The sequence below is a fragment of the Passer montanus genome, unplaced genomic scaffold, assembly GCF_014805655.1.
Source record: "Passer montanus isolate IOZ18808 unplaced genomic scaffold, ASM1480565v1 scaffold15, whole genome shotgun sequence".
Lineage (NCBI taxonomy): Eukaryota > Metazoa > Chordata > Aves > Passeriformes > Passeridae > Passer > Passer montanus.
In genome coordinates, this window is record NW_024362051.1 from 5,832,666 (window position 1) to 5,844,292 (window position 11,627).

The 11,627-nt window shown below is 51.8% G+C and overlaps 1 protein-coding gene across 1 annotated transcript; it reads right to left on the minus strand.

The window, feature by feature from the left end:
• Window positions 1–4,569: 4,569 nt before the first annotated feature.
• On the minus strand, window positions 4,570–11,397 carry PITX1 (paired like homeodomain 1). The gene is made up of 4 exons (XM_039701586.1): window positions 11,268–11,397; window positions 10,970–11,151; window positions 7,797–8,002; window positions 4,570–5,152 (listed from the first exon to the last, which is right to left on the minus strand). The coding sequence occupies exons 2-4, from the start codon at window positions 11,130–11,132 to the stop codon at window positions 4,613–4,615; spliced, it is 909 nt and encodes a 302-aa protein (XP_039557520.1). The 5' UTR covers window positions 11,133–11,151; window positions 11,268–11,397; the 3' UTR covers window positions 4,570–4,612.
• Between the last annotated feature and the right edge of the window lie 230 nt (window positions 11,398–11,627).

The window sequence follows — 11,627 nt, forward strand, 5'->3', positions numbered from 1 at the left end:
TTGAGGATAAACAAATTATTTTTTCCTGTAAAAAACCCCATCATTCTGCAGAAGAACAGGCTGGATGCCATTGAAACATTTTTTGATAGAAAATCTGCCTGCAGCCTTACTGCTTAATCAGTTTGGAACAGAGGGTAGCCCATGGCTTGTTAATAAGAGCAGCTTGTCCAAGCAGTTCACACAATGGTGAGCCACAGAGGAGGCTTGCTGCATAGCTGTGGATTTTATTTTGCAGCTCTGTTAATTAAAATATATTTTACTTTGAAGGAGGTTTTTACTGTTTTCTATGAGGCTGAGCAGAGAACTGTTCCCTTTCATAGATTAAAGGAGGGTATGAAGCATTTTCTTAGAAGTAACAGCTCAGCTTTGTTTGATGGGCAAACTGAGCAAAAACACTGTGTAGTTTTGTGTTTTTGTTTGTTCTCAGTCTTTGTATACGGGCTGGTTTATAAGTTGGTATATTTGGCTGTTTTGATAACATCAAACTAAATATTTCATATGCAAGTTGCCACATTGAAACAGAAAAGTCCCAGATTCTCATTTAATTGATAATTTTTACTTATACAAGCATATACTAAAATAATAAGGCCTGAAACTGTGCCACTGAAGTTAATGACAAACCCTTCATAGGTTTCATATAAAACCTGTATTTTTATTATCCCAGTTCCACTGACTTTTGTTGCAAGATTGCAGCAAAATGTTAGGGCATTTCTAGGTGTTATTTTTATTATACAAAACCCCATTAAAATCAGTACTGAAGCATCCTATTAATTTAAATAGGACTTTGCTTAGTTTGCTGAGTTCCAGGCCACAGATATAGAGAAGTATGCAATTTAGAATTAAACTGACCACAGCTTTTTATTAGAAGACATTTAATCTTGAACGGTCTGAGGCATAAAGCATTTGTGAACCTCGTCTGGGCTGGTGCAACCAGAGCTCCACTGTGCAGCCACTCCTGGGCTGGTCTGGGACCTCTCGGGACCACGCAGCATTCCCAAGCAAACCCAGGCAAAGCTCTCCCCAGGCAGCTTTGCTTTGGAAATGCTAATAGGTAAGCCAGCACGCCCAGAACAAATGGAAAACTTGATTCCGGTATTTCTCTGGCTCCAAGGATCTGCTTGCCTTGACAAAGCCTGCAATGAGCCGGCAGAAGGCTGGGGACTCCGTGCAGCAGGGTCCCACCGGGATGGAGCCTCTCGGGATGGAAGCGATGCAGCTCCAGCAGCTCCAGCTCGGGCTTCACGCACTGGAAACCACCGGGAGGAATGTGCAGGGCGAGGGATGGAAAACCATCGCCTCCGGTGTGTGGAAACACCCACCAGCCAGATGCCGGCAAGGGGAGTTCAAAAACCAGAGTGAGAAGGGTGGCGAGCGGTATTTTATACTGCCCTCCCCCCGTGGGGACTGCGGGGAGTAATGAACCATTAAATGACAGCCTGCCTCGCTGCCCCCAGCGTGGGCACACACCTGGGCACCTCCAAAGGCAGGCTCAGGAAAATGTGCTTGGGCAAAGCAGCCCAAAGCCGCGCCTCAAACACTCCAAAACCCCGAATAATTCAAGCTCTAACCATTGTGGGGCAGACCCAAAGGCTGCTGGAAGCAAGGCATCCGTAAAAGTGCACGGCGAAGGTGAAGGAGCTGCTTTCTGCTCGGTGTCTCCCTGGAATTTTCCTTTCCCTGAGCCATAAATGTGTCAAGATGCCCAAATGTCGCCCAGCAGCAGCAGATCAGCTTTCGGTGGGACAGTCCCAGGGCGGGGGGACACTGCTGAGGGACAGCAGGCTGTGTCCCTGGTCCCCCCTTTCCTGCACACAGCTTCGGGAGGGGCTGGGTGGTTCAGGGCTCCGACAGCAACTGAAACCTGGGGCAGGGTTTGGCAAAACGCGAACGCCGCGCTCGGATTTCGGGCTAATGGTGCTACCTCCAGGAACAGGGGAAAACGAGCACCTAAAATCCTGGCTAAAATCCCAGCGGAGGGCTGGCAGATCCCTCCCGCCTGGAAAATGAGGGAAAATCAGTCCTTGTGCTGCTCTGGTGACACTGCCGTGGCTGTGGTGAGGGATGGAGCAGACTCGGAACAAAGCCCCAGCGCAGCCCCCAGCCCGGGACACAGAGAACTGCGATCCTCGGGGAGCGGGGCCATCCGCGGCCGCGCAAACAGCGCGCTTGGGCCGGGAAAGGGCCCCGGCGGTGGCTCCGGATATTTCATTGATTCCTTGTATCAGTTATGGCATTTGGGACAAAACTATTACTATTAATAGTAATCGCAATAGTTAATAAATAGTAGATAAATAGCAATTAAATCAGAGGGGTTTGTGCTTGCAAAAACTTAAAGGAGAGGGAAAATTAATCGAACAAACTTTAAAATTCAGAATGTCGGGGAATTTGGAGAAACAAGAGAAAAACGCACTTTAGGGAAACGGGACGAGCGGCTGCGGGAGAAGGAGCAGTGCCAGGGCTGCGGCCACCGCGGGGGCTGCAGGGTGCGGGGTTAACTCTGGGCAGGAAAAACCCCAGCACGCTGGGATTTGGAGTTAGCACTTTGGGGAGGAAAAACCCCACCACACTGGGATTTGGAGTTAACTCTTTGGGGAGGAAAAACCCCAGCACGCTGGGATTTGGAGTTAGCTCTTTGGGGAGGAAAAACCCCATCACGCTGGGATTTGGAGGGACGCAGCGATGAGCGGCAAGGAGGGCTGGATCCCCAGCTCCGGCACACAGCCCTAACACTCTGCCATAAAATTGGAGCTGGGGAAGGTTTCCTCTGCCAGGGCTGCCCCGGGGCTCCTTCCCTGTCGGGACGCTGGGGGGGACGCGGGGACACGGCGCAACTACCGGGGGAAACGCGGGGACCTCCCCAAAATGTCAAATGTCACCACCGGGAGAGGGACGGCAAGTTGCTTTTCTTCTTGTTTAGTTGCTCTCTTAAACACAGCCAGAAAAGAACATTAAAGGCATTTCTAGATTTCGTTTTCCGTTTAGGTTTTTTTTTTTAAGTTTTCTTTTTTATTCCCATGCTCTTAATTTTGAAAAAAAAATCACAAAACATAACTTATAAAACAATATATATACTGCATCCTTATCCACAACAGCATAATTGAAACATCCAGCGTAACGTTTACCACAGGTGTGAAATACACTGGGAAAGAAGTACCGTGTGCATTTTATGTCTCTTTGTCATCTACAGGTAATAAGTATCGACAAAAATAAGCAACAAATATGCCTGCAATTAAACTTCATATGCCTTTTGTATGCGTATTAATAAAAATCATATTTATAATTTCCATGTTTTGTTTGTTGTTTTTATTTTTTTCCAACAAGCACTTGTAAAAGTATCTATATTTACATAATAACACCTTAAGATAATAACACCTTAAGAAATTTTTTGGTTCCTTGTTTTTCCTTCACATTTAGAAAAACAAGGAACGTTTTCAGCTTTGCTAAGAACCTTTCCGGACGCCGAGGCTCTCTGTTTCTCTAGCAGAGATGCAGTATCTGAAATCACTTCATAACAAACCATTTTTCGTCTTGTTTTCGAGACTTTATAAACGGGGGTTGGTTTTCCGTTTTACTTTTCAAAGAGAAAAAACACCCCCTGCATTTAAATAAAGGTGAATGATAATTTCATTATCAGGATAAGACTTTGGATGGGGAAAAAGATGAACAGTTTTCGCATTGCTGAAGGGTTTCTGTGCTCTCTCACAACCGGGGATACTGCAGTCTTTTGGAAAGGATGAAGAGGTAGGAACCTTGAGCTGCTTAGTATCAGGAATGACTGGATTAGAGCTTCCAACTAAAGAAAAAACATCAAGAATCATGCATTTTAAAAACAGTTTATTCAACGGCCAAGGACAATGATCCGGCACAATGCAACGGTAGATATAAATATAACCTTATATAAGTGGTTGACCCTTGTCATTATTATTTTAATAGTTTCATACCTAATATTTCAACCATTTTTCCCCCTGCAGATTCTACTCTGCGATTTGGTTTTTTTTTCCCTCCCCTCTTCCCCCAACCTTTTTTTTTTTTTTCCGAGTGTGATTCTGTTTCTCAGTGGTAAACATTAACCAAACTCTTCCCGTGCGACAAGCGGCCAAGAACCGTCCCACCAGCTCTCACCACCGAGGCGTCCCCTCCTGCCGCCCTCCCCGCGGGGCAGCGGCCGCCTTACCGGCTCCTGTGCAAGTTCAAGTAAACACATACAACCCGCATAATCCAGAGAAAAAAATTGCAACTCATCCATGTACCAGATTTCGGTGTCTCTTGCAAAAGTTTTCTGGTCTGTTTACGGTTTTAGACGGAGTAATAGACTTTTTTTAAAATTTTTAAAAAATATTTTTAAAGCGCTGTTTTGTTGGTTGCATCGTTGTTTTGCTATTTTTTTTTTCCTAGACAGTCGAAGTCCGCGGAGTTTTTGGGGCTTTTTTGGGGGAGCGGGGGGGGAGGGTGTGTGCTATATTTTATTTTTTTTCCCTCTCTCACTTGCTTGGGTTTTACTTTTAATCATCATCGGGTTTAATATTTTTTTTTTCTTTTCCGTTAAACGTCGCTTTGCTTCTGCTTTGCTTTGTCGGCGGTGCTTTGTCGGAGGTGGTTTGTGTCAAGTCCGTCAACTGTTGTACTGACAGGCGTTTAAACTAGAGCCGGGGCTTTGCAAACTGCTGTAGCCGAAACTGGAGTGCTGCTTTGATTTCAGTCTGAGGCTGGCTAAGCTGGAGTTGCAAGTGTCCCGGTAGACGCTGTAGGGCGAGCCCGGCGGCCCGTAGGGACAGGCGGGCGAGGACATGGCCGAGTTGAGCGAGGAGCCGCTGATGTTGTTGATGTTGTTGAGGCCGGAGTTGGCCATGCCCGGCACGGCCGAGTGGCCCATACTGGAGGGCATGTTCATGGAGGGGATGCTGCTGGGCGCCGAGAACATGGACTGCGACGACAGGGGGCTCATGGAGTTGAAGAAGGTGAAGCTCTTGGTGGAGAGCGGCGCCGGGGTGAGGCTTTTGGTGGCCCAGTTGTTGTAGGGGTAGCCGGCGTACATGTCGTCGTAGGGCTGCATCAGCCCGCTGAACTGGGGCACGTAGCCGTTCTTGCACAGGTCCATCTGCTGGTTCCGCTCCCGCTTTCTCCACTTGGCTCGGCGGTTCTTGAACCAAACCTGCGTGGGGAGGGGGGAGCGACACGTCTGGGTGAGTGCGGGGCCGCAGCAGCCCCCCACCCCACCCCACCCCTCCGCTGGGAGCGCAGGGTCCCGCTCCCCCGGCCCGGCCAGCTCCTCCGGGAGCCCCGAGCGGGCTCCGCGCCCCGCACCGCCCGCCCCCCGCTCCGCGGGCTGCCTGCGCGCACGGCGGGCTCTGCGCGCATCCCTCCGCGCTCAGCGGGATGCGCCGGCGGGATGCGCGCAGCCGCCCTGTGCCTGCGCGGGTCTCCGCGCCCCCGCCGCCCCTTCCCGGAGCCAGACGGGGGGCGCAGACACGGCCCGCTCTGATTAGGGCCGGCTCGCCCCGGCTCTGCCGCGTTTCCGAACGCTAATGCTGTGTAATAAAAGCCCCCTGTTACAGATCATAAAAAAAGGGATTAGATTAGTATGTTTAGGTTAAAAAAAAAAAAAAAATCAATCCCCCCATTGCCCTCGGATAGATGCAGCCTCTGCCTTTATATCTAATGAGAATTTACTGCCCTAACCAGGAAACAGAAGAGAGGGGCTGGTCCCGATGTTTGATGCGAGAACGGTTCCAGTCTCTGATTATTTTATACGTAATAATATATATAAAATCATGTCTATCTATCTATCTATCTATCTATCTATCTATCTATCTACCTATCTATACATAGAGCCTTCGGAAAGCATTTGAATCCCCCCGATTGAAGCCGGGCAGCTTCAAAAATCTTTAAAAATTGGTTAAAAATCTGCATCCTGCTGCCGCTGCCTGCGCCCAGCCTGCGAGCCTCCCTTGCAGCATCCTCCGCACCGCAGGCCGGATTTCTCGCAGCGAGCCGGGGCCCTGGAGCTCCCTGCGGACACCGGGGCCCCGGCCCCGCGCAGGCTGCGCTCCCTCCGGAGCCGGGGTGGGGGCGGGGGGCGGCTCCTGGGGCCTCCCCTCCCGGCGCAGAAATGGCACAACTATTATTAAATACCGGGCTCAAGGATGGAAACTCCGTGGGGGAACGGATGGCGGAGTCTATTTTAAAAAATAACAATAATAAAAAGAATCCTGTATAAATAGGAAACGAAAGCCAACATGTTCAAAACCTGTAATATACTCCTCGGAAGGTGCTTCCAGACAGGAATTTCCTGAAAATGAGGGTAATAGTTTTAATTATGGCTCCTAGACATTTTAAAGGAAGGCCCTCATAGCAAATTAAGGTTAGATTTGCAATCTGCCATCTCAAAACATCAAACCCAAACATCTCCACACAGAAGGAGAACGAAATTATGTTAATTGCAACTCATATTTTAGTTATATTTGTTCCCTGAAATATTCAACCAGTATTAATGCTCAGGCTTTGTTTTGTTTTAAACTCAATTAAGACAATGCTTTCAGACGCAATTGTTTCAGATGGGTGTTTACTTTTCAAATGTTTAAAGCAGAATCTCTGTAATCCGATTTGGTCACTCAGGGTTTAATTGCCAAGTCAAAAACAAAAAAACGAAAAGCAAAAAAGAAAAAGTGGATTTTCCGTGCGGTGGGGCTCCGCTGCGCAGTTCCCGTTCCCTTCTGTGCTTAGCCCACGGTCCCGCGGTGTGTGACCACTGCTGAAACCGCGCGGGGAAATGTCTCGGGTGGGAAAAAGCACTTGGGAGGTGGGCAAGCCGAGACACAGAGACCGAGCCGCTTCGGCCCTCTCCTTCTTTGCCAGGATCTTTCACTCATAAATCTCTCTAAGGAACTGCCGAAGCACAACACACACACACACGCATACATATATATATGTGTGTGTATATATATATATGCGCATTCATATACACATACAAACACACACACATATAAGTTTCTCGCCGTGTACACCAACATTACCCAACCCCTCGAGTCTGGCTAAGAGGGGTTCATATATATATATATTATATTTATATATATGCACATGCACACACACACATATATATACATATATATACTGTATGTGTATATAGACACCATATATATAAATATATAAATATATGTATATGTGTATATATATATATATGTATATGGTGTGTATATATATATATGTATATGTGTGTGTGTATATATATATATATATATATATATATATGTATATATGGTGGCATAGGCTCCGAGGCGTGTAAAAATGGAGCGCTCCGCGGTACAAGTCTGTGTCTCTCGGCCTCCACCAGCAGCCCGCGGCCGCGGGGGACGCGCGGTGCGGGCAGGATGGAGCTCGCCATCCCGCTGCCGCCATAGCGAGGGGCAGTGGTTTGTTGGGAGACGGCCGTGGCGCTTACTGGGAATAACCAGAGCAAGGGGAAATTGCTGGGATGGGATTTTGCTCCATCCTTGCGACGCTCTCCCTGCAGTCCGGAGGGTTATCCCCCCACAGTCAGACCCTTCCCCACCCGGCCTTTCCTGCTCCCTGCACCGCTCGCCGCCCGCTTTTCGAACCGGTCCCCAGCGCAAGGCCGGCGGTCGCTGCCCGCTCCGGGCGGCATCTCTCCTTGTCCGAGAGCAGAATTTCTCCTCTCCGACCTGGATCCCAGTTTTGGTCACTAAAACCCAGCCCAGAGCAAGCCGTCGCAGCGCTGTCCCAGAAGGGGCAGCTCCCCCGAGCCCCCCACGCTCCGGCGGAGCTGCAGCCCCTCTTACCCGGACTCGGGGCTCGGTGAGGTTGGTCCAGACGGCGATCTCCTCCCGCATGCTCATGTCGGGGTAGCGGTTTCGCTGGAAGGTGGCCTCCAGCTCCTGCAGCTGCTGGCTGGTGAAGTGCGTCCGCTGCCGCCGCTGCTTCTTCTTCTTGGCCGGGTCGTCGGCGGCCCCGTCTTCGTTTTTCTGCTCGCCGCTACGCTCTTTTTCTGCGAGGGGTCGGGTTGGGGATGGTTGGTTTATTTGGTTTTGTTTCGTGGTTTTTTGCTTTAGTTTTTCCCCCAGTACAGGCACACAAAGGCAGACACCCCCGCCCCGCGCCCAGCGCTGCCCACCCCACTGGAGGCACGCGTGGGGACACCCACTCGTGTCCCGCTGGGCCCTGCACCCAGAGAGTCCCCGCAGCCCATCCCGGCCTTTCCCGGCGCGGCTGGGGAAGGAGCAGGAGCCCTGCCGAGCCCAGGGCACCCGGGGATGCAGCAGGAGGGACCCCCAGAGCGGCCCCGATGGGTGACTGCATTCGCGGGGTGCGGGGTCCCTGTATCACGGGCCGCTCCGCCTTTCTACGGCACCTTCTCGCTCCCTCCAAACCAAGGCGTGATCTTTGCTCCATTGTCTTTGTTGTGCTCGGCCGCGACAGGAAACTTTGGAAGGGCAAGGGTGGAAAATCCAGGAGCAATTAATTGCAAAAGGCCCCTCTCCGCTCCCCCACTTCATTCTCTTTTCATAATTATTTTATTCTTCATCTTTTAGGATTTTGGTATTTATTTTAACACAGGGCTGAGCGAAGCCCTCCGCAAAAATCATATCGGAAGAAGGAAAGAAAAAAGAAACCACCCAGGAGGGTTTTCTCGGCCGGGATTTGCGCGGGCTGGGAGCAGGAATTCTATACCGGCCCTGCGAGCCCCCTCTCCTATTTCGCAACGGGCTCTCTGGCTCTCCCAGCCCGGTTTCGGCCCGCTTTGTCCCGGCTGGAGCGCTCGGAGAGGCTCTGAAGGCCCTGAACCGAAGCGCAGCCCGGCTGGGCCCGGCGGCGCGGGGAAGGGGCGGCCGGGCCGGGCAGGGCCGGGGGCCGCGGCCAAGCCCGGCCTCGGTCCTGCTGCTGCTCCAGAAGGGAAAACCCGCCGCGAGTTTTCTCCTTTGGAACTTTTTCTCTCCTCCTTTAAAGAGTTTTTTTTTGTTGTTGTTTTTTTTTAAACCCCCTTCGGAGGGTTTTCTCCCGCCGCCGGCGGGCCCGGGGGCATTTCTACAGCCCCGACCTCTGCGAGGTAAGCGGCGTCTAAAAATAATCGCGTGCTGAATCCTGAGCCCCGCAGGACTCGTCCTTGCAAAGTCACCCTTGGATCGCACCTTGCTGGGAGCCCTGCACAGGCAGAGGGCTGAGGGTGCTCAGTGGACCCCCAAAGGGGCCGATGGCCCTGGGGGTTTGCAGGGAATCCCAGGCCGCTCAGACAGACCCATCGCCCCAGGCCCCGGGTCCCAGACCGGCCGAGCCGCATGGCCCGGCGGCGGCGGCGAAACAGAAACAAAAATCACCCCAATCACGCCAAAACAAATCGTGCCGCTTTCGGCCGCGAACGGCTCGGATAAACCGGGCCCAGAGGGAGCAGGGGCGATCGGGAAGCGGCAGCGGTCCCGGCTTTAACTCTCCCGGTCCTCCCTAAAAATCCGGCCTCAGCGCAGGGCTGTGATACAATTCCTAATCATGAGGCAAGGCATCTTTAATCAGTTTTTGTAACTATTTTTTTTTCGCCCCATTAAAAAAATAAAATCTAAAGGTATTTTGCAGGTTCTCGGAGAAGAAAAGCAGGCAGCTCCTCAGCCCTCCGGCAGCACCGAGGGGTCACACACAGGGGTAGGGCAAAATGGAGCAAATCTCCCTCTCTAATCTCCAATAATCCCCTCTAATCTCAGAGTCCCTTCCAGACGCCGGTCTCTAACTTTGTTTGCGAATCAGAATCATGAGGCAAGGCATCTTTAATCGGATTTTGTAACTAATTTTTTTCCCCATTAAAAAAATAAAATCTAAAGGTATTTTGCAGGTTCTCGGAGAAGAAAAGCAGGCAGCTCCTCAGCCCTCCGGCAGCACCGAGGGGTCACACACAGGGGTAGGGCAAAATGGAGCAAATCTCCCTCTCTAATCTCCAATAATCCCCTCTAATCTCAGAGTCCCTTCCAGACGCCGGTCTCTAACTTTGTTTGCGAATCAGGCCGGGAGGCACAACCCAAACCTTCTTTATCACCGAGTGCCACTTCGGGACCGACTCTTACAACAGCCACTCTCCAGGTTAAAATTCCCAAGAGCAACAATAGCTATTAGAAAACTAAAATGACATAAAACATAAACTCCTTCTGAAACAGTCTTGCTGGAGAAGGAATATCACACTCCTTCTTTAAGCTTTTGTTCCTCTCTTCTACCTTTCCCTTGTCATTCTAAAAACGTTGTTGTTTTAGTTAAATGCAATCTGAAGAGCACAGCGTTCCCTGTAGCCCTCGCACACGGTGGTCAGGGCATGGGGATCTTTCCCTTTTCCTGCGGGGAAAGCGCTCAGCCCCCACGCAAAACCTCTCCGCGGCCGCGCACATCCCCTCCGCGGCGGCCCGCGCTGCCTGCCTTGGCCCTACGCTGCCTCTCCGGCTCTGCCTGCCCTTTCTTTCTAAAAAAATTTTTTTTTTCGCTGACAGAGAGATCTTTTTCCATCTCTGCACCACCCGAGCTGGAAAATAAACCCGGGCAAAAGCTGACATTATTTCAGAAACATCCGGCAAAACCGCACTCCCCGAAGAACCCCCCCTTCCTCCCGACCCCATCAATTAATAACGACAGTTTTTTATTTAAAAATAAATAAAATAAATGAAAGAGAGCAGCTCTGGGATGGGACCACGGAGCCATGCGTCCCCCGGGCGCGCTGTCAGCGCCGGGCACGGTGGGGGAGGCAGCTCCAGGAGGGCCCCGGGGCCCCGCTCCGGTTCCCGGGGCTCGGCTGGGATGGAGCCGCCGCGATCACCGGCAGCCCTGCTCACCCCGGTCCCTCCAGAGCCCCCGGCTGCGCGGGGGCGCAGGCTGAGCACCCCCGGCCGCCCCGCGCAGGAAGGCGCGGTGGGGAGGGGGAGGCAGCGCGGGGGGAGCGGGCCGGGCGCGGGGGGCGCGGGGAGGGGGAGGGTTACAGGGTTACCTGGCACCTCCGTGTCGGAGGATTCACTGGCTGAGTTGTCGATCGGGTCTCTGGGTTCCGAGGATCTTTGCAAATGGAAGCTGGAAGCCATGTCATGGGAGGGTTGGGGTCTCAAGCTCTCAGGCAGTCTCTCCAAATTCATTCCACCTTTAAAGGAATCCATGGCAGGGGCGCCGGGCTGCCTGGGGGAGTTTGCAGGTGTTTATTCCACACAGAAAGGAACAAGGAGCTTTTTTTTTTTTTTTAAAGAAGAAAAAAAAATCAACAAAAACCAAAAGCAAATCCACTTATTACTAACAGTATTATTTTAAGGGTGTCGGAAGCAATCTGGGCAGTGCCTGCAAGGCGGCTGTCTCTGCTGGGGAGAGGCACGGCGCTCCGGCCGCATAGGCAGGGAAGTGGTAAAGATCCCTTATAGAGAAAAGCGAGTTGCGAGTTGGACAGTTTAAAGCTAAAGAGATTAAAGTGACCTGCCCTAGAACAAATGCCTGTAGTTAAACGGGGCTCCTCCCCCTGAAGGTTAAAACCTCCCCGTCTCGCTCATGCATCACTCCATCTAGCGCTGGCCCAGCCCGGCCGCGCGGGACCTCACTCCGCACTCCCCGCCATCCGCGCCCCTTGCGCGCCCGCGGCCAGACCCGCGGGCCCCGCCGCCCCC

Excerpts from the sequence above, each read along its gene's own strand:
- PITX1 (XM_039701586.1), bottom strand. The coding sequence starts at position 11,132 with ATGGATTCCTTTAAAGGTGGAATGAATTTGGAGAGACTGCCTGAGAGC. Across the intron at positions 8,003-10,969 it reads CTCCGACACGGAGGTGCCAG|AAAAAGAGCGTAGCGGCGAG; the intron begins GTAACCCTGTAA and ends GACCCCTCGCAG. Across the intron at positions 5,153-7,796 it reads TCACCGAGCCCCGAGTCCGG|GTTTGGTTCAAGAACCGCCG; the intron begins GTAAGAGGGGCT and ends CTCCCCACGCAG.